This window comes from Triturus cristatus, chromosome 1_2, assembly GCF_964204655.1.
Source record: "Triturus cristatus chromosome 1_2, aTriCri1.1, whole genome shotgun sequence".
Classification (NCBI taxonomy): Eukaryota; Metazoa; Chordata; class Amphibia; order Caudata; family Salamandridae; genus Triturus; species Triturus cristatus.
In genome coordinates this window covers 766,740,525-766,762,680 of record NC_140580.1, presented here as the reverse complement: position 1 = coordinate 766,762,680, position 22,156 = coordinate 766,740,525, and the positions used below count along the sequence as shown (strand labels likewise).

The following is a 22,156-nucleotide window of genomic DNA, read 5'->3' as shown; positions in this document are numbered from 1 at the left end:
CTGACACGGAGACAAACAAATAGAGAAAAACACTCTGTTGTGTACCGGGCACAGTCATGGGATGTGCTGGCACTGGCAGCCCTTCCCGGGGACGGCCAGTGACTCAAGCGCAACCGCAAGGTTTATTCTTGGAAAGGCAGTTTGAGAATGCTGCACATCTGTGGAAGCAGGGTATGCGAGACCCGGCATAACAGAGATGAATTTCATCGTATCTGCTGTTAAAGCTGCAGAGCTCCAGGATACAATAACACACCCGCTGCCTCAGTCAACTTGTACCTCCTTCAGTTAGAATGTTGTTTTGGAAATATATTTTATATGTTTCAACCCCTTACTCCTACATTTGCCTATTCAACCGCGAGACTTTCACATCTATTTTCAAGATGTGAATTGAGCTTTCAAACCAAAGTGACAAGCACCAAGAAGAGATCCCATTCTCGACCCTCCCCATCTGATACCCTCTCCACCCACACCCCGCACCACCAGGAGATGGAGTCTTGCAGCTCTCTCTAGTCAGGTTTAAGTCTCTGTTCCTTTCTATGTTCGTTATGGAAATCTTTCGGTACATGCCGCTGCTACTGATAAAAGTTACAGGTCCTCAAAAAGGCATAGCATCGTTAACTTTGGAGCGCAGAACACTTCTCTGCAGTCTTGGCCAATACGGTTCAGTAGTGGTTGCAAAACGATCAAAAAGCTATTTCGGTCTTTCATGAAGTTGTTCTAAAGTCTGTCCTTCGCCATCGTGTCAATAGCTTAATTGATCAGTTGGTAAAAGAGGGCACTGATGTTCCAGAATTGTGCTATTACCATCTTGGCACACACCAACTACTGAAACACTGCTTTCCAATCGACGTATCGCACCCCCCCACCCCGCTCATCCCAAGGCAATAATTAACAGCATCAGGTCCCCTGGTTAAGAGAAGCCCAGCCTAGCTTTTATGGCCGCTAGCACCTCCCCAAAATATACTCGCAGTGTGGAGTACTCCCACCAAATGTGCACAGGGTCCTTCACGTCCACAGAGCCCTTCTAATATACCCCCGGAACACTCGATGTATCTTACCTTGTGTCATGCTGGACACTAAGTTCTTTGTGCCTGTGTGTGCGGTAATAAACTTTTTGTACTGGATTTAACCTCTTGTCGTTACTTCTTTGCTTAGGTTTGAGATGAAAAGGGCGATGGGCTCTGTGCCTCAGCTGGTAATATTAGAATATGTCCTGTTCTCTCTTCGCAGGTGTGTTCTTGAAGCTTTCAAACAACCTGAATTGTTACTGATCAAACATGTCTGGCAATAAACTAGAATCCTATTCTTTCCGAGCCTTGAAATTGCCTCTTTATTCTAAGCTTAACTATAGGTTGTCGTGAAAAAAAGTTATTAGTGAGGGGAAGTGGTTAAACCTTTTCTAACTGCTTTTCAACACGCCATATGCAAATCACCCATGATCATGCTCCAGCTGGACCAATCCAGCCTGAACTGCCAAGCCAGGCCCTCTCTAAACGGGCACACAAGCCACGCAAGACCGGTTCACCACAATCAGGACAAAACTGACCTTGGGTTCTTTGTGCTTCAGTTCAGGGAGGACCTGGCTTAGCAGTTCGGGCTCGACAGTTCCGATTGGTTCAGGAACAAAACTGATTTGCATATGGCTGGGTCGAAACTGAGGTGGCAAGGTGGTCCAAAGGATGGATTGGAATGCTACCCAAGCAATTGCCAGTGGTTAGACCTATTGTACTAATTCCTCCTATAATTAGGGAAGAGGTATGACGCCGCGGCCAGGGCGACTGACTCCGGAATCTGGGGATTACGGTTCGATCGCCGGCGGCAGATTATCCCAGCACCATGTGACTCTGGGTAATACTTGCTTAATCTTACCGACACCCCCAGCGCTAGAGACCCTTATGGGTGATTGTTTGCGCTTTACAAATGTGGATATTATTATCATCATCTGATGTGTTTGACATCATGCCCTATGTGGCGAAAGATCTGTCCAGACATGGGTCCCGTTGCTCACTATGCCACCAGAACCAAGCTACACCTGACTGAAGAACCCCCATCAGGGTGAAACCGATCTCAAGTTGCTTGTGTTCCTGTTCAGGGAGGATCTGGCCTTGTAGTTCGAGCTGGACTGTTCCTATTGGAGCAGAGTCAAGTCTGATTTTCATATGGCTGGGCCCAAACGGAAGTGGCATGGAGGTTAAAAGAAGGATGGGATGGCACTTTACCCGAAGCTATTGCAAGTGGGTAGACTTCTCGCAAGCATTCCTCCCATCACATTTTCTCTGTTTTTTGTTCTTAGCTGCACTGTTTGGAAATTAAGGATTTCCTTCCAATTTCGCCAAGCTGGAGTCCATACTATTCCTGTTGAAAGAAAAAAGTTTGGTACTACATGGTCCTTGTGCCAACCTTCATGCAGCAGGAGAGGATCTCATCTACTGCATATTGCCCAACCTGGAGCATATCTTGGAGGAACTTTTGCTTCAATACTGCAGGATACTTACTCGCTCTAGTCTGGGGTATACCTCAGAGTCTGTTAATTCGGTCTTAACGGACACACTTATTTTAAGGGAATTGACTCTGAAGAGCCCCCAAACGAGAAAAATTGGGTACTAAGAGTTGAGCACTACCTAAGCCTATGACAAGATCAGCAGAACACAGCTTTCCCAACTGGCCAGAATCAAATGCTGCTGGTAAATCAAGAAATGTTCAAAAGTGAGTGTCTGCAAGCAAAGGACTCTTGGGGTGATGAGTCTAAACAATCTACACACCATTAGCAAATAACGGGGTTCCTTATTCTGAATTGAATCTACAGATACTAAAAGATCTGGTTCCTTATTTAAAATATGTACATTTTAACTTGTATTGTCGGAGAACAGTGTGGTAACTTTAAATCTTCATATTTTCCCCACACTTCATTTGATGTAGATACTTTATATAGATTTATAAATATAAAACAGCTCTGCTACTCACAGTTGTCTTCACAACAGGTGAAAAGCACCATTGGCTGAGAAGGACTCCCGAGGAGGAAATGAACATGGGCCACAGGCAGAGAAAAATAAAACAGCGGATTTGTCAAGCTTCACAAAGTCCTGGTACCCTCTGGATCTCAACCAAACCTACTGGCACCAATATTATCAGCCCTGCACCCTTCTGAATTTCAGCTCCCTCTTCAAGAAACCTTGCGACTGGATCCTCTTCCTCCCGGCAGATCTGGTGCATCTTAGTGCCCCCTTCACCCCCCACACCGGTATGTGTTGCTCAATCCTTCTTCCAAGCGCCCCTGTAGATTTTAATGCTCGGTCCTTGCAGCCCTGGGTTTCTTACTTTCTGCCTTCTTGCCTTCATAGATCCTAGCTCTCTTACAATATTACAGATGGCTGCTCTCGCTGCCAGTCCCCTAGCAAATCTCAACTCTTCCTTTCGGTGCCACTGTAGAGCTCCACTTGCTCTCGTAGTCTCTATATCTCTGCGCTGCACCCAATAGCTCTTCCTTTGTTTCTTGTGACAGCTGAATGGTATTTGATTAGTGAAACAATCTTCAAGTTAGACTATTTATGGCTGGTGAGGAACAAGTTTGCTATTTCGTTAAGATCTTGCCTCTCGTATGTCCTGCCAGTTCCTTCACAGTCCAAAATCTGGTTCACAAACAAAGCTAGTGGAGCAGGTAGTTACAGCCTTCCTTAAAACCGCGTAGTCAATGAGTAGTCACCCTCCATCAAGCCCACATAGAGCCCCAGAGTTTTTTCCCCATGAATAAGCGGTGGTAATTAGTTCCAATTTGTACATCAGTTTGCCAGCAAGAAACATTTGCCAAAGATGCATACAATATCTGGATATAACCTTTATCTAACTTACAAAGTACCAAAGAAAAGTTAGTCACCCGACACATTTTATAGTTCCACAAGGTCACACACAAAAAATATAATTGCCCAATTGTATTACATCTTTGCTGTATGTGCTCGATATGCCCTTGGGGAAACCTGCCCTACTGCCGTTTAAGCTATAGCTGGTATGTTTGTAATGGAAGTGTATGCTGTTGTAGCCCCTTCAGTTCTACTTCTGAGGAAACCTTACACTTTCAGTGATTTCTGTACAGTCTTCTGTTCGTGAAGAGACCTGCAATGTTGCTGCCTCTTCTTCTAACAAAGAAAAGAGTGTGCAGGGGCAAGAAACCGAAAACACAAGGAGTGTGGGTAAGTTAGGTCTGTGCTGTACTGGGTGGGAGCGCCCGAGTTAATCATCTTACACTGTTGATGGTTGTGCTGTACCTGTTGTGTGTAAGGCAGGGTGTGCTAATGCTTTCTGTGCATACCTGTTTTGGATGAAGAAAGCATGTACTGCTGCTCTGCTGTCTGTGAGAAAAGATGGGTTTGCAACACTGTGTGCTGTCCTTTATCTACTCATAGTGGGAAATGCCATCTTGCACGGTTGCGGCCCATGCTGTCCTAATTCTCTTTGCAGGCAACTGCGGATTTTGCTTCTATTGCAAATAAATCTGGAATCTTTAACAGGCATCGATAATCTACCGAACCAGACTTAAAATAACCACCAAGCACAGGCACAAGATAGGGCGCTCTTACCTGTCGAGGAAGATGTCGGGTAGTGGAGGATAGGTCTGCATGTCCGGCACCCGCTCATGGACAATCACCATCACAAACGATGTGAAGCCAAAGACGATGAAGACATAAATGCAGCTCAGCACCGTCTTCCAGTACTCGGGGTCCAGTCTCCTGGGGGGCTGCTTGTGCTTCCCATTTGTATATTGGTACTGATCCGCACCTGCGTCATTTGGGGAGGCATCACAGTCCCGGATCAGTTCCCCATTGCACAGCCAGTCCGCTCCCTGGAGGGAGCTGGTGCTTGGGGAGATGGAGGTGGGATGCACCTCGCTGCTGATACCCAGCTCCTCAAGGACATCACTGTGCTGTTTCTGGAGCTTGCGGATGCACAGCATCAGCCGCTTGATGTCGCCCAGGACTTTAATCTCCAGGGGTGGGGAGCGCAGGTCATACTCGGTGAGTGCCATCAGGGCAATGCCATCGAGCCGGTGTCGCACGCACAGCACATCCACGTAGTCATGGAAGCCCTCCTCTTTCAGCCACTTGGCCACATGCTTTGTTGTCCACCGCCGGATGCATAGCTGGGTACCGCTGGCCATCCTTGTGGTTATCTGCTGAAAAGGGTAAACAATTTTCATTAATGGTCCAGACAAATATCCCAGTCGCATACCAAGTGAATATTAGCTCTAGCAACTCTCAAAGAAAGGTGCGCCTGCCAAAAGCAATCTCTGGGAACACAATGTGATTGCAGACGTGGACTAGGCCATTGGGAAATCAGGAGGTATCTTGAATGGCAGGGGCCCAAGAGGCACAATTATAAAATCCCTTTAAAAAACTCAGGGTAAGGTGAAAGCAAAATGTGCTATACAGATTTACAAAGTTTAACAAGTAGAAGTATTTGCTTACTGTAACATGAGAGACAGAGGGCTGGCACACACAGATAGGACCTCTACCAACAGGTCTAGACACACCCAATGATTCCTTCCAAACATGATCCCCACCATCGAGAGGCTCCTCCACTACACCCACCCACCTGCTGCTGCAAGTGGAAAGTGTTTACGGTTTGCAAAAACACAGAGTCAGGCTCAGGTGTCCCATTAACACATCTCTGGTACGAGCCCTCCGTCCTACTGTGTTAGTGATGAAGCAGACGGTTTAAAATGTGAGGGCGCTGCTGGTATTTGCGGTGGCATTGTACTGTTAGAAGGGTTAAAAAGCCACATGCCAAACTTCTCCAATACCCAGCCTCTGGAGGGTAAAGCACACGATTCCTCCTTCACTGCAGTGCACCGGCTTAGCACTACCCATGCAGAGGCCATTGAACAGAGAGTCCCAGACCGAGTATCATGTTCGCGCAACCCTCAGTGGCCTCTGGACAGAGATGAGCAATTATTCACCATCATATGTAGTTTGTATTAAGAGCCACCGGCTTTAGTTCCAGAGAACCGATATGTTTTCCCAAGGTTGCTCCTGCACCCTCGCACTTTCCTACCCGGACCTTCCCGCCACACTCTGGTGCAGTACGAGTAGCAGCCTGCTTCTGAAAACGGTCTACTGAGGATCTTACAGTGCATAAGGAGGGAAGGAGAACTAAATTTTCCAAGGGCAGCACCTGCATCTGAACTAACCTGGGTTGTGTTTTAATACAGTTAATAAAACAAAATAGTCACAATATATACATATAAACAAAATATGGTATTAGTTGAGAAACAGCACACGAATGTGTACCCAGTTAAAGGTCTGATGTTGTAAAAAAATCTATCTTAACGGCAGGGCCAATAGGTCGGTCACTGGCTGTCAGTTTTCTGGCTCAGTCAATAATTGTTTTGTTTTCTCATGTTGCTTAAATAAATTTAGTTTTGGAGAAACTTCAGAGCTCTAGCCAATATTAAAGAAAACATTAGCTAAAAGGCAAAAATAATTTTTTTGTCTCAAAAGGCACAGTGCAATACCAGTTTTTGGCACTGAAGGGGACTACTTTGCGTGCCAATGTGCTCCTTATGAAAGAGCAGAATACCATCACTCAAATACGGATTTATTTATTACTCAAGGTGAAGATAGCCAATGGCTGAATTGGGCTGACTCACTGCTCCGTGCAGCATGCTGCAGTGGGCGAAGAAATGTGCGATGACAGAATAATAGACAAATGGATGAAGAGGGCAGTTTGAAAGCCCCCATAAGTAGGTATATAAACCTAAATCAAAAATAGCAACAAGAATGGCTACTGCGAGGACATTTTCAACAGCAGATTCCCAGATTCTGGATAGAACGCCTTTTTGAAGACCCCTTTCTAAGCGTGCAAAAATAGGGGGGAAACAAAACTATGGGACACAACACTGCAAGACTAATGCCACATATATATTTTCTAACGTGTTCATCCTAGCAACCTCAGTCTTAGCTTTAAAAGACCACGTTTCAGGCTGAAATAATAACAGATAAACATTGTGAATGAACTAACATTAACATCAATGTTAAGCTTAACTAGAGGTTACTGATGTAAGCAGCGTCTTGGGAACTATATGGTCTATTATACATTAACTGCTATAAACCACTTGTCATTCTGTATGGCACAATTCATCTCAAATATTTTTTTAAAATCAGCCTAATATTATCCCGCAGAAACGTACACAATAAAAGCTGTGCCTACATAATTTTGCTTTCCATAATCTGCTAGAAAAGACATAGCCTCCATTTAGATTTTAGGGAAAACATTCAAAGCTGTGGTTTCTGTTTGCACTGAAAGATTTGAGACTCAATTCAAGCCATCATAATTGTATACCTCAGATACTGGTCAACAGGAACGCCTAGGGTCCGTCTTCCACTCAAGTCATGTCAAGACCGTCCTATAAAGTAAGTACTTAAAAATCCTAACTCATTATGGACTATTTTGCCTTGATTGGCCGTGTCGAGGGTATAACTCTTCATCTCCTCTGCTGTATAACGTCAATGTATTTACTGGAATAAGAGCATTTTTAGCACCATCCCCTTCATGGGTACCCATGACAACTACAAGATTTGCTAGGAGTTTAAAGGGATATCTGAAATGAGATGCAATATGAAATGAGATGGTGGGGGTGAAGTGAGAGATATGATGGGCGAGATGTGAAATATATTACAATTAATTACCAATAGTATAACTTTAGAACTAAGATAGCAGTACCCTACAATGGCACACCTATACTATTCAACATTTGTAATGGAGAGCTGTTAACTGTAGTGTAATGCTCCATTTCTTTCTTCAAAAGTTCGAACTTAAAACATGCTAAAACGTATTTTGTTTCAGGCACGATATATAAAGGTTTAATTTAAATAAATTATACCCATGTACTTGTATTGGGAAACCATCACAAAAAGGATTCTGGTAGCCTACGTGAGCAAGCTTCCTGCTTTCTCCCAAAAACAAGAATCTGGATTGCTTTCATCCTTATGGCAAATTTGTTCTGGTTACTGTAGACTGCAAGCCTATCACTCTGACAATGTGCCCCTATGGATTCAAATAGAGTTGGGTCAGAACTTAAAGCAATGGAGTGACACAGATTTGGAGAAATGTGTTGCAATGGTTTACAATATGGGTAATAAATAGTTAAGTAACTGAAAATGTTCTATATCTACCCTGAGTGTCAACAAGTATTTTCAACAAACATGTTAGCTTAAGTTCTCCTCATAATATGGGTGAGGACTATATCAACGCTGTTTTGAAGTAAAACTCCTTAGTTTTGCCAGTTATTACCCAGATCAAACAAAAAGCAAAGTACATGGAATTGAGGTCAAATTGCATGCACCCTTGGCTTCAAACCACTAGGATTGAAAATCCAACGTGAAAGTCCTCAATCTTTTCCTAGCTGAATCATCTGCCAGCAATATGCTTTAGAAGCCAGAAGTTGATGCATGAAAGATTTGCACAAAAGCTAGGAGACACAAGTGGTCAACTCTGCACCTCTTCCTAACATACATGGCAGTTCCTCAATGCAACTGAATGATGGTACAGCTGGTCACATTTGGGCATTAGAAATCCCTGGTGGTACTTGCTCAATGAAGTGGTCTGTTTGTGTATTTATAGGAGGACTGAAAAGATGAGGGACATCAGCCCTCATGGCTTACTGCACAGTCAGCACTTCAGCAGGAACCAAGGAGAAGGGCCAGCAAAGATTTACTTTGCTACACAAACCAACAGTACTTCTTGAAAGACAAGGTGAATATTGAGGAAATGTGGGTTGGTTGTACGAGTAATGGAAAAAACAAATTATGTTTATAGAAATGTTGTGAATGCACAAACTCCCCTCATGCAGTAGAAGAGAAGAAGACACATTAAAATTGTATTTATAGAGAAAGGAGTAACAGTAACGAGAAAGCAATGGTGAACCAAATATAATGCAGACTACCTCACCAGCATGTAAAGAATAACCAAATTGGTATGCTCTCGCACAGCATCTCATCTTCACCTTTTTATTTTTTGACTATAGTAAGCAATATTTATCCTATGTCAACTCTGGTCAACGAAAGACAATAGAACAAATTCAAATCATTAAAAACACAGACACAAACAATAGGAAGTTAAAAACGAAAAAGTTTTATTATGCAGAGATTAAAAACACAGAAAAAAGTAGGGGCAACTAGATCTCCCTTCAGACCTTATCGAATTCCTTCAATTGAGCTAATGTCTCCAATCTGGAGGCTCGTTGTAAGCACATGGAGCATGAGCGAAACGTTAGATAGGCTGCTTGAGATCATTCGGAGTTTTAGCCATATACCTGCCCATGATGGACAAAGAGACCACGCCTGACTTTGATAGTGCTGCACAACTCGGGATCGAAGTTACTTTACCGTGCAATAGTCGGGTCCGCCTCACCGGGAAAACAAGCATTGGCATAGCCAATAGGTCTCGCTTTTGGGACCTTCTAAGTATTTAGTTAGGCAGCACAATATCCTTGGTGCAACCACATCAACAGTTGCGTGGCTAAACACTTATAAGGTCCCAAAGGCGAGACCTATTGGCTATGCCAATGCTTGGTGTGGTTGTGTGTGTGTGTGTGTGTGTGTGTGTGTGTGTGTGTGTGTGTGTGTGTGTGTGTGTGTGTGTGTGTGTGTGTGTGTGTGTGTGTGTGTGTGTGTGTGTGTGTGTGTGTGTGTGTGTGTGTGTGTGTGTGTGTGTGTGTGTGTGTGTGTGTGTGTGTGTGTGTGTGTGGTTGCAGTTGTGTGTGTGGTTGCAGTTGTGTGTGTGGTTGCAGTTGTGTGTGTGGTTGCAGTTGTGTGTGTGGTTGCAGTTGTGTGTGTGGTTGCAGTTGTGTGTGTGGTTGCAGTTGTGTGTGTGGTTGCAGTTGTGTGTGTGGTTGCAGTTGTGTGTGTGGTTGCAGTTGTGTGTGTGGTTGCAGTTGTGTGTGTGGTTGCAGTTGTGTGTGTGGTTGCAGTTGTGTGTGTGGTTGCAGTTGTGTGTGTGGTTGCAGTTGTGTGTGTGGTTGCAGTTGTGTGTGTGGTTGCAGTTGTGTGTGTGGTTGCAGTTGTGTGTGTGGTTGCAGTTGTGTGTGTGGTTGCAGTTGTGTGTGTGGTTGCAGTTGTGTGTGTGGTTGCAGTTGTGTGTGTGGTTGCAGTTGTGTGTGTGGTTGCAGTTGTGTGTGTGGTTGCAGTTGTGTGTGTGGTTGCAGTTGTGTGTGTGGGTGTGTGCGAGTGCGGGTGTGTGCGAGTGCGGGTGTGTGCGAGTGCGGTTGTGCGAGTGCGGTTGCGCGTGTGTGGTTGCGCGTGTGTGGTTGCGCGTGTGTGGTTGCGCGTGTGTGGTTGCGCGTGTGTGGTTGCGCGTGTGTGGTTGCGCGCGAGTGGTTGCGCGCGAGTGGTTGCGCGCGAGTGGTTGCGCGCGAGTGGTTGCGCGCGAGTGGTTGCGCGCGAGTGGTTGCGCGCGAGTGGTTGCGCGCGAGTGGTTGCGCGCGAGTGGTTGCGCGCGAGTGGTTGCGCGCGAGTGGTTGCGCGCGCGTGGTTGCGCGTGCGTGGTTGCGCGTGCGTGGTTGCGCGTGCGTGGTTGTGTGTGCACGTGTGGTGTGCGCGTGTGGTGTGCGCGTGTGGTGTGCGCGTGTGGTGTGCGCGTGTGGTGTGCGCGTGTGGTGTGTGCGTGTGGTGTGTGCGTGTGGTGTGTGCGTGTGGTGGTGTGTGTGTGGTGTGTGTGTGGTGTGTGTGTGTGGTGTGTGGTTTGTGTATGTGTGGTTGTGTGTGTGGTGGTGTGGTGTGTGTGTGGTGTGTGTGTGTGGGGTTGTGTGTGTGGTTGTGTGGTTGTGCATGTGGTTGTGTGTGTGGTTATGTATGGTTGTGTGTGGTTGTGTGTGTGGTTGTGTGTGTGGTTGTGTGAATGTGTGTGGTTGTGTGTGCGTGTCGTTGAGTGTGCGTGTGGTTGTGTGTGTGGTTTTGGTTGTGTGTGGTTGTGTGTGTGACAGTATACTAAAATAAAGGAACACAAACATCGAGTTTGTGGAAAGAGAAAGCACATTGTAAGTCAAACGGGCGCAGCAAAGCATTAACATAACATGTTTTGATGTTTGATGTTCTTTGAACGAGAACATCAAAGGGGCGCTGCGAAAGTGATCGCAGGCAAAAGTGAAAGTGATCGCGGGCGCTTAATGAGCATGATGAGGTTTGCCATATGGTGCCTCGGCTCATAAGCGCGCGCCCGCGCACATGCACTGTAGCTCTAGGCTGGCCATGGTAGCATTTTTTGAGCCCTCACTAAAAGTCTCGTCAGACCAGCGCATGTGCTGGGTCAGGCGAGACCTAAAAAAGGAAGTTCTGCACTAAATAACAATCTAAGACCTTATTCATCACACAAGTAAACTTGTAATTTCCACTGAGTGGTTGCACTAGAACACAGCAGCTCTTACCTCCAACGCATGCTTGACCCTGCATAACACAACCTCTTTCTCAGGTTGTACACTATATAATACAATCAGAAATCCTTTTCACCACAAAAGGCAAAGACCAGCTACACTGCATTTTCCAGACCACATAAACTTCTTCAGGTAAACTCTAGATCTTCAGATATGGCGTTTCCATCGATCTACAGTAAGCCCCCCCAAAAAAAGAGGCCCGCATGAGCTGCAAGAGCTTGAGAGAGGAGATCAGAGATCACAGTGCACTCGCTTTTTACGGCGAAGAGATGAACTCATGCGACTGCGGATATAGTGTGACGATTCTAGTTATCATTTTACAGCCTAAAGCAGTCGAGAAGCAGCAATACTGGTCCATTTTAATTGAACCTATTGGCTAATGTATAAAACTACACCTGTGTGCAGTAACCGCTTTAGGCTAGAGCAGTCTGCCCCTGGTGACTTGAAGCAATCATTCGGATAACCCAACCTAATGCCCCCTGTAGACTCAAAGGAGTTATGTGGTTTTTAACCTCTCAGAGATGGGCATCTGGTATGCTTCTTATAGATCTTCTACTTGTTCTTCCAGTCTGTCAACTTAGCAGTTGGTAGGTTCTGCAACACCAGTGCTGTGCAGCAGCCATGTTCTAACTTCACCATCTGCTTACTCTGACATTGATCAGCTCTTCTCTCCCTTATCCTCACTGAGAAGATGGTGGGCTGGAGCCACGCTCTCTGGTTACTTGTGAGTGAAGGAAAGTTGTGCACTCAGATTCTGGCTCCACAATAAAAGATATACTCTGCCTCCGCCCAATGCCTTTGGTCGCTAAGTAGATCATATGTATTTTGCAATTTTGAATATAAATTGTCTTAAACCGTGTGAAAATGGCCTATGTCTGGGAATATACCCAGAGAAGTGTGCTGGGTGTGCAGAAGTTTTCTGTTGCACCACAGAAGCAGTGACAATAGGCTTGACATCTTGAAGATTTGCATGTGTAGGTTTGCTACACTGATCAGGTAGGGGTCTTACATGCACCACCAGCCATGCTCACATTAAAATGTATTCTGTTGTATAAACATAAAAGAACGGTGCGCCTCAAAGTAATAATTGGGCTGTGCATATTCTATTCCATTAGTGCTGCTCTGGTACACTGCATACTCTAATAGCACATGGGATGGAAATAGCCGATCCCTCCTAGGGAATCTATCGGAGATCCACTGTAAGCTCACATAGGAAGCAAACAGAGAAACACCTTTCTCTCATCTATCACACAGAAAAGGAAGCACAGGTCAATCGGATATCAGGCTGCTAAAGCGACCAGACCAAAAATCAAACAATGTGTGTTGTCTACTTCAGCAGAGATCCAAGACAACAAGGTCCCTTAGCATATGCAGCACTGCCAACAAAATTTTGATCCCTCAGCAACATGGATGCTTTGACCGCTGCTTGGTCTCGCTGCAGCCAGTACATACCCTACCCTCATCCTGGTCTCATAGGAGTTTGTATGCTCTGCCTCACCCTATGCTTCCATGGTAGGTGGTATGATCCATTTAGAGTGCTGCACACATGTCCTACCTGAGGCAAGCAGCTGTCTCCCATGCACATTTTCAGCACCAGTGGGCCGCTCTTGTCCCATAGACGTCTGTGCACCCCAGGTCCTGTCTCGTGCATCTCGGTCTGGTCCACAGCCACTTGTTCAGGTTTCCAAAAGGTGTCTGTAGTCTCTCAAGTCACATTTTTACGGTCTTTACATCGTTCTCATGGTCTCCTGTTCTCGCAGTCGTATTTTTCCAACCCATATCTCTTCCTCCAGGCACAGTCCAGTAGTCCCCTGCCTATCCACTCAATACGATGAAAGCCTTGGCCTGTGTCGACTTTTTATTTTTTAGAGGCTGTCTTTTGTCCCCTTCTCCTACAGATAAAACAAGTACTGTTTAGAGGTACCTAGGGCCTCATGCTGTCTCGATTTAAATCCTTCTGATTTTTACTCCAGATAAACAGCAACTGTCTCCTGCCCTTGTCTCCTAATACTGTTGCTGCTGTCGTCTTATCCCGCTCTCCTCTGGGTCTTGTATTGGCAATCTAAAGCTTGCATCTCCTTTCTTCCTGTCTTTCATCAAGATATTACACTTTCTGTCTCCTGTGCGTCTGGCCTGTGCTGTCGCAGCCCGCTCTTCCAGGTTTGCAGCTCTAATCTCCTCCCATGCTCGTCGTTTGATGCTGTAGCTTTGCCCACCTTTGTTCCAGACGCCCTTACTGCAGTGACTATGGAGGTTTCTTCTCTAGCTACTGAGACCGCCTTAACAGATCGCGGTAACGTGGCGTCAGTCTGCTGCAATCACTTCTACGGCACTTGCCTCAATTGGAGCTACGCTTTGATTGTGGACGGTTTTATCTGATGATCCTGTTGGTCTAATTCCGACTGCGGCTTCGGTCTTCTTCCTCGACTCTGCTAGCTAATATTTTAAGATTTGATGTTCCTACTACAGAAGTATTATCGCTTTTGGTCAGTGCATCCGCGGTCTACGGAGCGTCTCTTTCGAAAGCAGCATGAATTTAAAATGTCCAACTCTGTCTGTTTCTGCAATAGTGGGATCTTCCTATGGTCGCAGTCTCGGCCAGGCTCCCCGCACTCGCTCGGCTGTCTCTCTTTAACCCCGCCTGCGGCCTCTGCCTCCGTTTAGACAGATAATCCACGGGGCTAATCTATGGAGAGCCGTAACGTTTTCTCGGGCGCTCAGGCGCTCGAGGTCATAATCCCGCGCGCCTCAGTCAGGGGTTGCTTGTGACGTCACGCAGTCTCATTACTGCTCGCGCCCGGTCGGGTTCCACCCTAAAGGAATCTGCACTGCAGGCTTAGTACAGTTAGCTATATGTTACAATGCACAAGGGCAGGGAATACAAAAAAATTATATTTTCTGATTGCTACTATATTTCTTACTTCAGGATACTCATTACGACACATGGTCTGCCGCCAGAGCCAGTTCCAGAGAGTGGAAAGCCTGACTCGGGAGAGGCGAAGCCAGGAGTGCGTCATGTATGCCCCCGTCCCGACGCCTTCCACACGATAATATATAACATAGTACACTGTTGTGTTGTGGACTTAACCTATCCCCTTAGCCTATTGCTTCTCACCGCGCGCCCCTCCCCTCCTGCGTGCGGCAGTTACCAGCTGGAATGTTGACAGCTGGACATTCTTATGTTGACAGTTTAGACGGTTTGTTTTTACCTTCAGTGACTCAGTATGCACTGTGCCTCCGGTTGAGTGTGTCGTCCATGTGAGAATAAATAACTTAAATGCCTTACCTCGAGCATTCATCTTGACAATTTGGCGACGAGTCATGGTTGGACGACGCACGGATGAACCCACGGGAAGAAGTAATTGATTTTGATATATTTGAAGGAGGAAAAGCAAAGACATTGAAAATATTAAATTGAGGAGCAACAGCAAGGAATAGTAAAAGAAGTACATTGGAAGCAAGAGAGGATATGAAGTAAGTGCGGCGGATAAGGTGTTAACATTAGTGGCACTTCGGAATTAATTAATTGTAAGAAGAAACGGAGTTGAATGAATGGAAATTTAAAAGTGGACTGTTGTTACGAAAAAGAAGTGAAGAAAATAAAAGCTGCGTTTTTAGGAAGTGAAAAGAAAGTGAGAAGGCATTCCTAACTCGCATTACGAAGGTGAAAAAGAGAGAGAGCGTTGTGAGGAAGACTGCGCTCTAAGTGAAACTGAAGGAGTTGTAATTACGCATAAAGAAGGAAGAACAACGCTGTCTTCAAGCCATCGCAGGTGGAGCTTTGCGACATAATTGAAAGAAATGACAAGGTGAAAAAGAGAAAGAGCGTTGTGAGGAAGACTGCGCTCTAAGTGAAACAGAAGAAGTTGTGAGGAAGACTGCGCTCTAAGTGAAACTGAAGGAGTTGTAATTACGCATAATGAAGGAAGATCAACGCTGTCTTCAAGCCATCGCAGGTGAAGCTTTGCGACATAATTGAAAGGAAATGACAAGTAAGTTAGCTTAATACGTCTATGGACTTCACCTCAGAACTAAGGCGCTGACGATAGAACGTTGTGACGTAGAAGAGAAGGAGTAGTCGCAGGAAGTAGAGCCTACGTTCTAGTGTTACTAGCGCAAGCACATACAGGAAGTGTGCGTGCCTCCATCTTGGTTGAAGGTTCATTGTAAGAGGCGGAAGAAAGGAAATTGGACGAACGAGTCTGACGGAGAGATACGGAAACTTGAATGTTCAGGCTCAAAGGTGCGGATGTGAAGAAAACAGATAGAATCGCCTGGGGTTCAACCGCTTGGGCGCAAATAAGCAGGTGAGAGTTATTTGAGTCCGTGGAAAACAAAAAGTACTTTAAGGGAAATAATAGCACAGTCTGTGACGCTTCATCGGATATGCATAAAAAGAAAATATAAGAAGTAATTAAAAGACAATAAAATTTGTGAAAAAAAGAGGCAAGTATTAGCATGGCAACAGGCAATATATATAATTTACAGCCACCAGAAGCTTTCTTAAAGGGTACTGGCGTACCAACTGTGAAGTGGGAACAGTGGAAGGAATATTTCAGTAATTATATATCCACATTTGATAAAGAAGATGAACCACTAAAACAGGAGGAAAAGAAACAAATATTATTACATTGTTTAGGCGCTGGTGGACTAACAGTGTATAACAACATTACTAAGAAAATAAGAGTTGGAGGAGAGAGAAATGTTTATGATGAGGCAATGGAGGATTTAGATGGTTATTATAAACCTACAGTATGTGTTGCGGTGCACAGGTATAAATTCTACAGAAGGAAACAAGGAAAAGAAGAGAATATAGATGACTACGTTGCTGCTTTAAAGAACTCGGCGCTCTTATGCAAGTTTGAAAACATGCATGATGACTTAATTAGGGATCAGATAGTGATGTGTGCTGCAAATTCTAACATACAGGACGCATTATGGGCCAAAGGTGAAAAACCTCTCCAACAGGTTATTGATATTGTAAAGAAAGCTGAATTGACAGGTCGTTGTGCGAAGGAAGTCATCAATGAGGGAAAAGGTAAAACTGAGGAAACTAGTGTAGTGGCAAAAATAAGCGGGTACAAGAAAAGTACTAAAGATAAAGTGAAGGACACAACAAAATTCAAAGGGAATGCTAGTTCGTACGAGCAGTTGAGGTGTTACAGGTGCGGTAGCAGTAAGCATTTGGCGAATGACTGGAAATGCCCAGCGAGAAACAACAAATGTACCCAATGCGGGTTGATTGGTCATTTTCAGAAAGCCTGCAAAAGGAAAATGAAAGAACAAGTAAAATTTGTAGAGGATGAGGACGAGGAAGAATTTGAGCGGGACTCTTCGGATGATTCAGAGTACAACTTATGTGTACTAAATGTAATGGAGGCCACGGATGAAGAGAAGAGCAAGAAAAAGAAACCCATGTGCTCAGTGGAAATTGGAGGTGTGAATATAGATATAGTAGCTGATTCTGGTTCACCATGCACAATAGTCAACCGTGATGTTTGGAGTGAGAAATTTAGAAGCAAGGTGGGAAGACAATTAGAAAGACCTGACATAACACTTAAAACATTCACGGGAGAACCGATTGAACTTATGGGTTTCAAAGAACTTACATTTGCATTTAAGGAAAGAAAAACCAGCAGCAAGTTGTATGTTGCTGTTACTGGCCCTTCGGTGCTTGGTTGGAAGGACCAGGGAAAACTTGGAATAACTCTAAACCCAAACAGTGTTGAACAGGTCCTAGTTACACAACATGAGGTATTACCGGGATGTGAGAACAAGTTTCCAAAAGTTTTTAATGGTAGAATAGGTAAACTCAAGGGATTCCAACATGTAATGAAACTAAAAGAAGATGCAGTGCCCTGCCTGCATAAGGTGAGACAAATACCATTGTCATTAAAGGATGAGGTGAGAAACTGCATAAAATGTATAAATTCAGACAAATCAAGAACGACCCTTAGACCTCCTCTCCAACCACAGAAGTGTCCGGACATGGCATGGGAGAGGGTGGGCATTGACATACTCGGTCCTGTAAGATGGAAAGAGGAACATGTGCACGTTATGGTCTTAGTAGATCACCTTTCAAAAGGGCCGGAAATTAAGATTTGTAGGAAGGTCGATGCCACTGACATAACATTTATGGACGAAATATTCACTAGAGAGGGAATACCAAAAACAATTGTCAGCGATAATGGAAGTCAGTTCACTTCTGAGATCTTCAAAAAGTTTGTAGACAGGAATGGCATTAAACACAAAATTACTTCGGTTTACCACCCTGCTGGCAATGGTGCAGTAGAGAGATTGAATAGGGTCATAAAAGGCATCATCCAGTTGGCCAACAATAATGGAAAGTGTTGGAGGAAAGAACTAAACAAAATGGTCTGGGGGTACAGGATTACTCCTGGAGAGAAAACCTTGGTAAGTCCTTTTGAGATTATGAGAGGCAGATCTCCTGTATCTAAGGATGTTATCGGATGGCTCAAAAGTGCGAGGAAATCGGAGTGGTCTGTAGAAGAAGTCAGAAAGAGAATACAGGAGGCAAAAGATCTTAGCAAAGGAAAATTTGACAGCAAGTATAAGGGCAAAGTTATCAAACTACAAGTAGGTGACGAGGTGAGAGTGAAAAGGAGTGGAAATGTAGTAAAAGGACAAAGTAGATTTACAAATCCGCAAAAGGTGGAAAAGGTGTTCTGCAACTCTACACTCCTTAGTGATGGAAGAGTATGGCACGCATCGGCAATGTCTGTCTGTAATAGGACAGATGGTGTTCAAAAGGACAAAACTGGACAAGAACGGAAGGTAGCGGATGAGGAAAGGGATGTACCATACAAGCAGGTTTGGATACAACAAGTTTCATCTGATTCGGAGGGTGATTATGACGGCATGTTACCACAAACTATTGGAGAAAACAAAGGAGGAAGTGATGGTGGTGAGAGTATCGAAACCATTGGGGGGGATGAGAGAACCTAGCACAAGCGCCTCTGAGGCATCTCCTGGTAAGGCCAGTGATCAGGTGTCAGTGGAAGATCAAGAGGTTTCGGGGCCTAGTGGAGAAGTCAGTTTTCTTGATACGGGTGCCAAAAGTAGTTCTTTGGATTCAAGTGACAGACAAGAACTGAGTCATGAACTGGTGCCAGAGAATAACACTTTGAACTAAGTGACCATCACCAGCAAATGCTGTTGCAGTGTGGTTAAACCATGCAAATATAATGACTATATTGTAAATAGTTAACTAGGCATGGCATCTGTCTGTGTTCTTTTCTTTCCTTCCTTCTTCCTTTAGGTTTGCTATTCATATGGGAAGGAGATGTGTTGTGTTGTGTACTTAACCTATCCCCTTAGCCTATTGCTTCTCACCGCGCGCCCCTCCCCTCCTGCGCGTGGCAGTTACCAGCTGGAATGTTGACAGCTGGACATTCTTATGTTGACAGTTTAGACGGTTTGTTTTTACCTTCAGTGACTCAGTATGCACTGTGCCTCCGGTTGAGTGTGTCGTCCATGTGAGAATAAATAACGTAAAAGCCTTACCTCGAGCATTCATCTTTACATACACTTCGCATGAATGGTTTGGGTTATGGCATTGGTGTGTTTATTTGTTTTAACAAGAATTATTCGACCAAAAGCAGGATTCAAGGGGTTACGTTTGTGCACTAAGGCAAATTTACTTGGAAGAGGTAACCTGGCGATTAGGGGAGTCTTTACTGGCTCACTGATTGATTGTAACAATTACTTATTACAGGACTAAACTGTTATTCTAATTTTACTTCACTGTGGAAATGAACTCAAATTTGACCTTTTTAGTGTAGTAATAAACATGTCAATGTTCGTATATTCGCACAGCTGCTCTAAACAACCTGTTCTTGGGCCACATTTATTTTCACTTACATGGTATGTCATCGGTTATGTGGGTTAGTAATCATAACTCACGAATTTCAGTGGCTTCAGGCGTTGCAGCCAGAACCATAACACCGTTTTCAATTATATATAGTTTTTTATGTGAAGTAAGATATTCTTAGAATCCCTACCTATAACTTCACTTTAACCTAGGTTTTTTCAGTGAATATATTATATACACACACCATTTAAAACAAGCATTGGCATAGCCAATAGGTCTCGCCTTTGGGACCTTATAAAAGTGTTTAGCCATGCAACAGTTGCATAACTAAATACTTATAAGGTCCCAAAAGCGAGACCTATTGGCTTCGCCAAGCTGCCGTGCGGTCGCGAAAGTGATCGCGATCAAACATCAAAGCGGCCGAGAAAGTGAAAGTAATCGTGGTCAAGCGCGGAGCGAGCGCCCGCGCTCATGCACTGTAGCTCTAGGCTGGCCTGGTAGCACTTTTTGGAGCCCTCTCAATAAGTCTGGGCAGACAGGTGCATGCGCTGGGTCAGGCGAGACCTAAAAAAAAAACAGTGGAGGTCACCAGTGGGTAGTTACTTAGAAGCAAGTTTCCAAAGAAAAAGCATTTTTTATTTTGCTAATAGCTTAGGCCTGTTTGACAAATCTTCAAACAAAAAGTCCTCGCTCCCCTTCCCTCAAAAGGTTCATCCACCGCAGCTACTTCCTTGCAAGCTTTGGGGTGTTCCATCAAGAGGGGGCCAAGAAGAGGGGGGGGGGGGTCCCAAAATGCATTTTTCGCATGCATTTTCCACAGAAAAAGTGATCGGAAATACAGCCTGAACAAAACAGAATGACACCAAATTTGCTAATAAACAAGATATTGATTCAGAAGGTGGGCTTTTTGTGATTTGGTGTTATTTTGTTCAGTTGTTTTTGAGAAATGAAGGTAAAAAATGTATGCTTCTATAGCGACGCAGTACCACCGCGAAACTAACGCAGAGTACCGCTCGCTCAAAACACTGGATCTGATTTGCAGGACGTAACCTGAAGACAATGTTGCAGCCGCCTTTTTATGACGCGGGGACTCTGTCCCAGTGTTGTCAGAAATAAAAATAAACAAGCATTGGGAAAGGCAATGGGTCTCACCTTTGTTTGAGTTCAAGTCATTTGTTTTGCTAATAGTATGATATTATAGCTTTGTATTAATTAGTGTATGTTTGTGATATGTTGTGATTTTAAGTTGTTAGAATTGGATTTGTTAGCTGTGTAGTACTTTAAAGCATGGCGTTAGTAGGAGAAGAGCAGTGTTAAAGATTTGGGAAGGAGAATAATTAGAAGAATAGCATGAGGGTTAATGAAGTGTAGTGAGGAGAAGAATACCATGAGGAAGAAGAAAGGGGCGGGGGAGAGTAAATAGGGAGTAGGAAGAAGGCGTGGAGGAGATTTGTGTTATTTTGAATGTAGGAAAGTGTGGAGTGCAGTATGAGGCATAAGGAAGGATAGAGTAGTAGAAGAGTAGTAGGAGGGATATGAAAGGAGTGTGAGATGTAGAAGAATAGTCTGAGGTACAAGTAAGGTAAGAATATTTGATTAGCATTAGGGATAAGGAGGTAGAGAGGTGTAGAAGAGCACCGTGAGGGAGATTGAACGCTTGTTGAAAGTCTCAAGTATGTGTCAATGAAGAAGAAGAAATTCTTCATTGTATAGTTAATTAAAACCATTACAATATTCCAAAACATAAAAATATATTTCCTTCACAAGTATGTGTCAATGACATTTTTAAAGGGGGGGAAAAAAACTTGAACGCCTACCATGCAATGAGGCTGTCTGAGCCAGTTATGTTTTTTTTTTTTAAGCATAAGCACCTTGGGGGATATACTTATTAGGGCACCACAAGTACCAGAATGCTTTGAGTTACATGAAAACCCATGCCTGCATATAGTCCTCATGATGGGGTTGGTCGATTGCTAGGCCATTGTAATATTAGGCTGGCTCTGCAGACTCTGTACTGGAGCAGGGAGGGATGTGTTAACAAGGATCCACTAAATTAGTTGTTTTTTTTTGCAAAACCAACAGCACCCCCGCCAAATACGAGAAGTGGGAATAAAATGAGGCATAACTCACTGTTGTGCACAGATCGAGATCAGTTTAGCAGGTGGACTTTAAGAGTTTTATTGTTGTGCCCCTGGGTAACATGCAAGGTAGAGAGGCGCGTGGAGCACCGCAGGCTGCCTTTGGACACCCCAGATTTAAAGCTACGGGAATGGTCACCAGTGACAGTATTCCCGACAACGTTGCACATCACCTGCAGACTGAAAGGCGGTCTGCACTCTGAGGGAAACAAGTTCAATTGTCAGCAGCAAGCGCCAGCGCTATCGGACCAGATGAATTGGGGCCCCAAAACAGGTCCACCTGCAGCAGCCAGACGAGAGCGGATATGGAGTTACTGACGTAGGGACTGGAATCAATCAATGAAGCTTCTGAGGAGCCATCTTCACAACCACGACCCTCAACAAGCATTTGCATGGTCCGTTGGGCGAAAATAATTAAATAAACAAACTGTAGAGAGGCACGTGGAGCACTGCAGTCCGCCTTTGGACATCGCCGTTTGTCGAAAATAATTAAAAAAACAGTAGAGAAGCGCGTGGAGCACCGCAGGAGCCGCATGCGTGCCCTTAACTCCTCTGCGAACATGTAGGCACAAGCCCCAAGTGCCTCAAGCGTATACCTAAAATGACTTAACAGGTACCGTGAAATAAAAAACATTATTAGCTAAACGAGAGCGGAGATAGAGTTAGTGACATAGGGACTGGAGTCAATCCATGAAGCTACCGAGGAGCCATCTTCACAACCACGACCCTCAACAAGCATTTGCTCCGAGACCCAAGAGGTTTTAAAGG

The 22,156-nt window shown here is 44.5% G+C and overlaps 1 protein-coding gene across 11 annotated transcripts in view; it reads right to left on the bottom strand.

Annotated features, from left to right (window-relative positions):
- Positions 1-22,156, bottom strand: part of SAMD8 (sterile alpha motif domain containing 8) — a 206,355-nt gene that overhangs the window by 99,874 nt on the left and 84,325 nt on the right. For 6 of the 11 annotated variants that reach the window (XM_085608751.1, XM_085608746.1, XM_085608758.1 and 3 more), the window contains one exon: positions 4,575-5,167. In XM_085608751.1, the coding sequence (XP_085464877.1) occupies positions 4,575-5,167 (593 nt within the window). The remainder of the gene's footprint in view (positions 1-4,574; positions 5,168-22,156) is intronic. The other 5 variants (XM_085608747.1, XM_085608752.1, XM_085608757.1 and 2 more) reach the window with 1 other exon arrangement.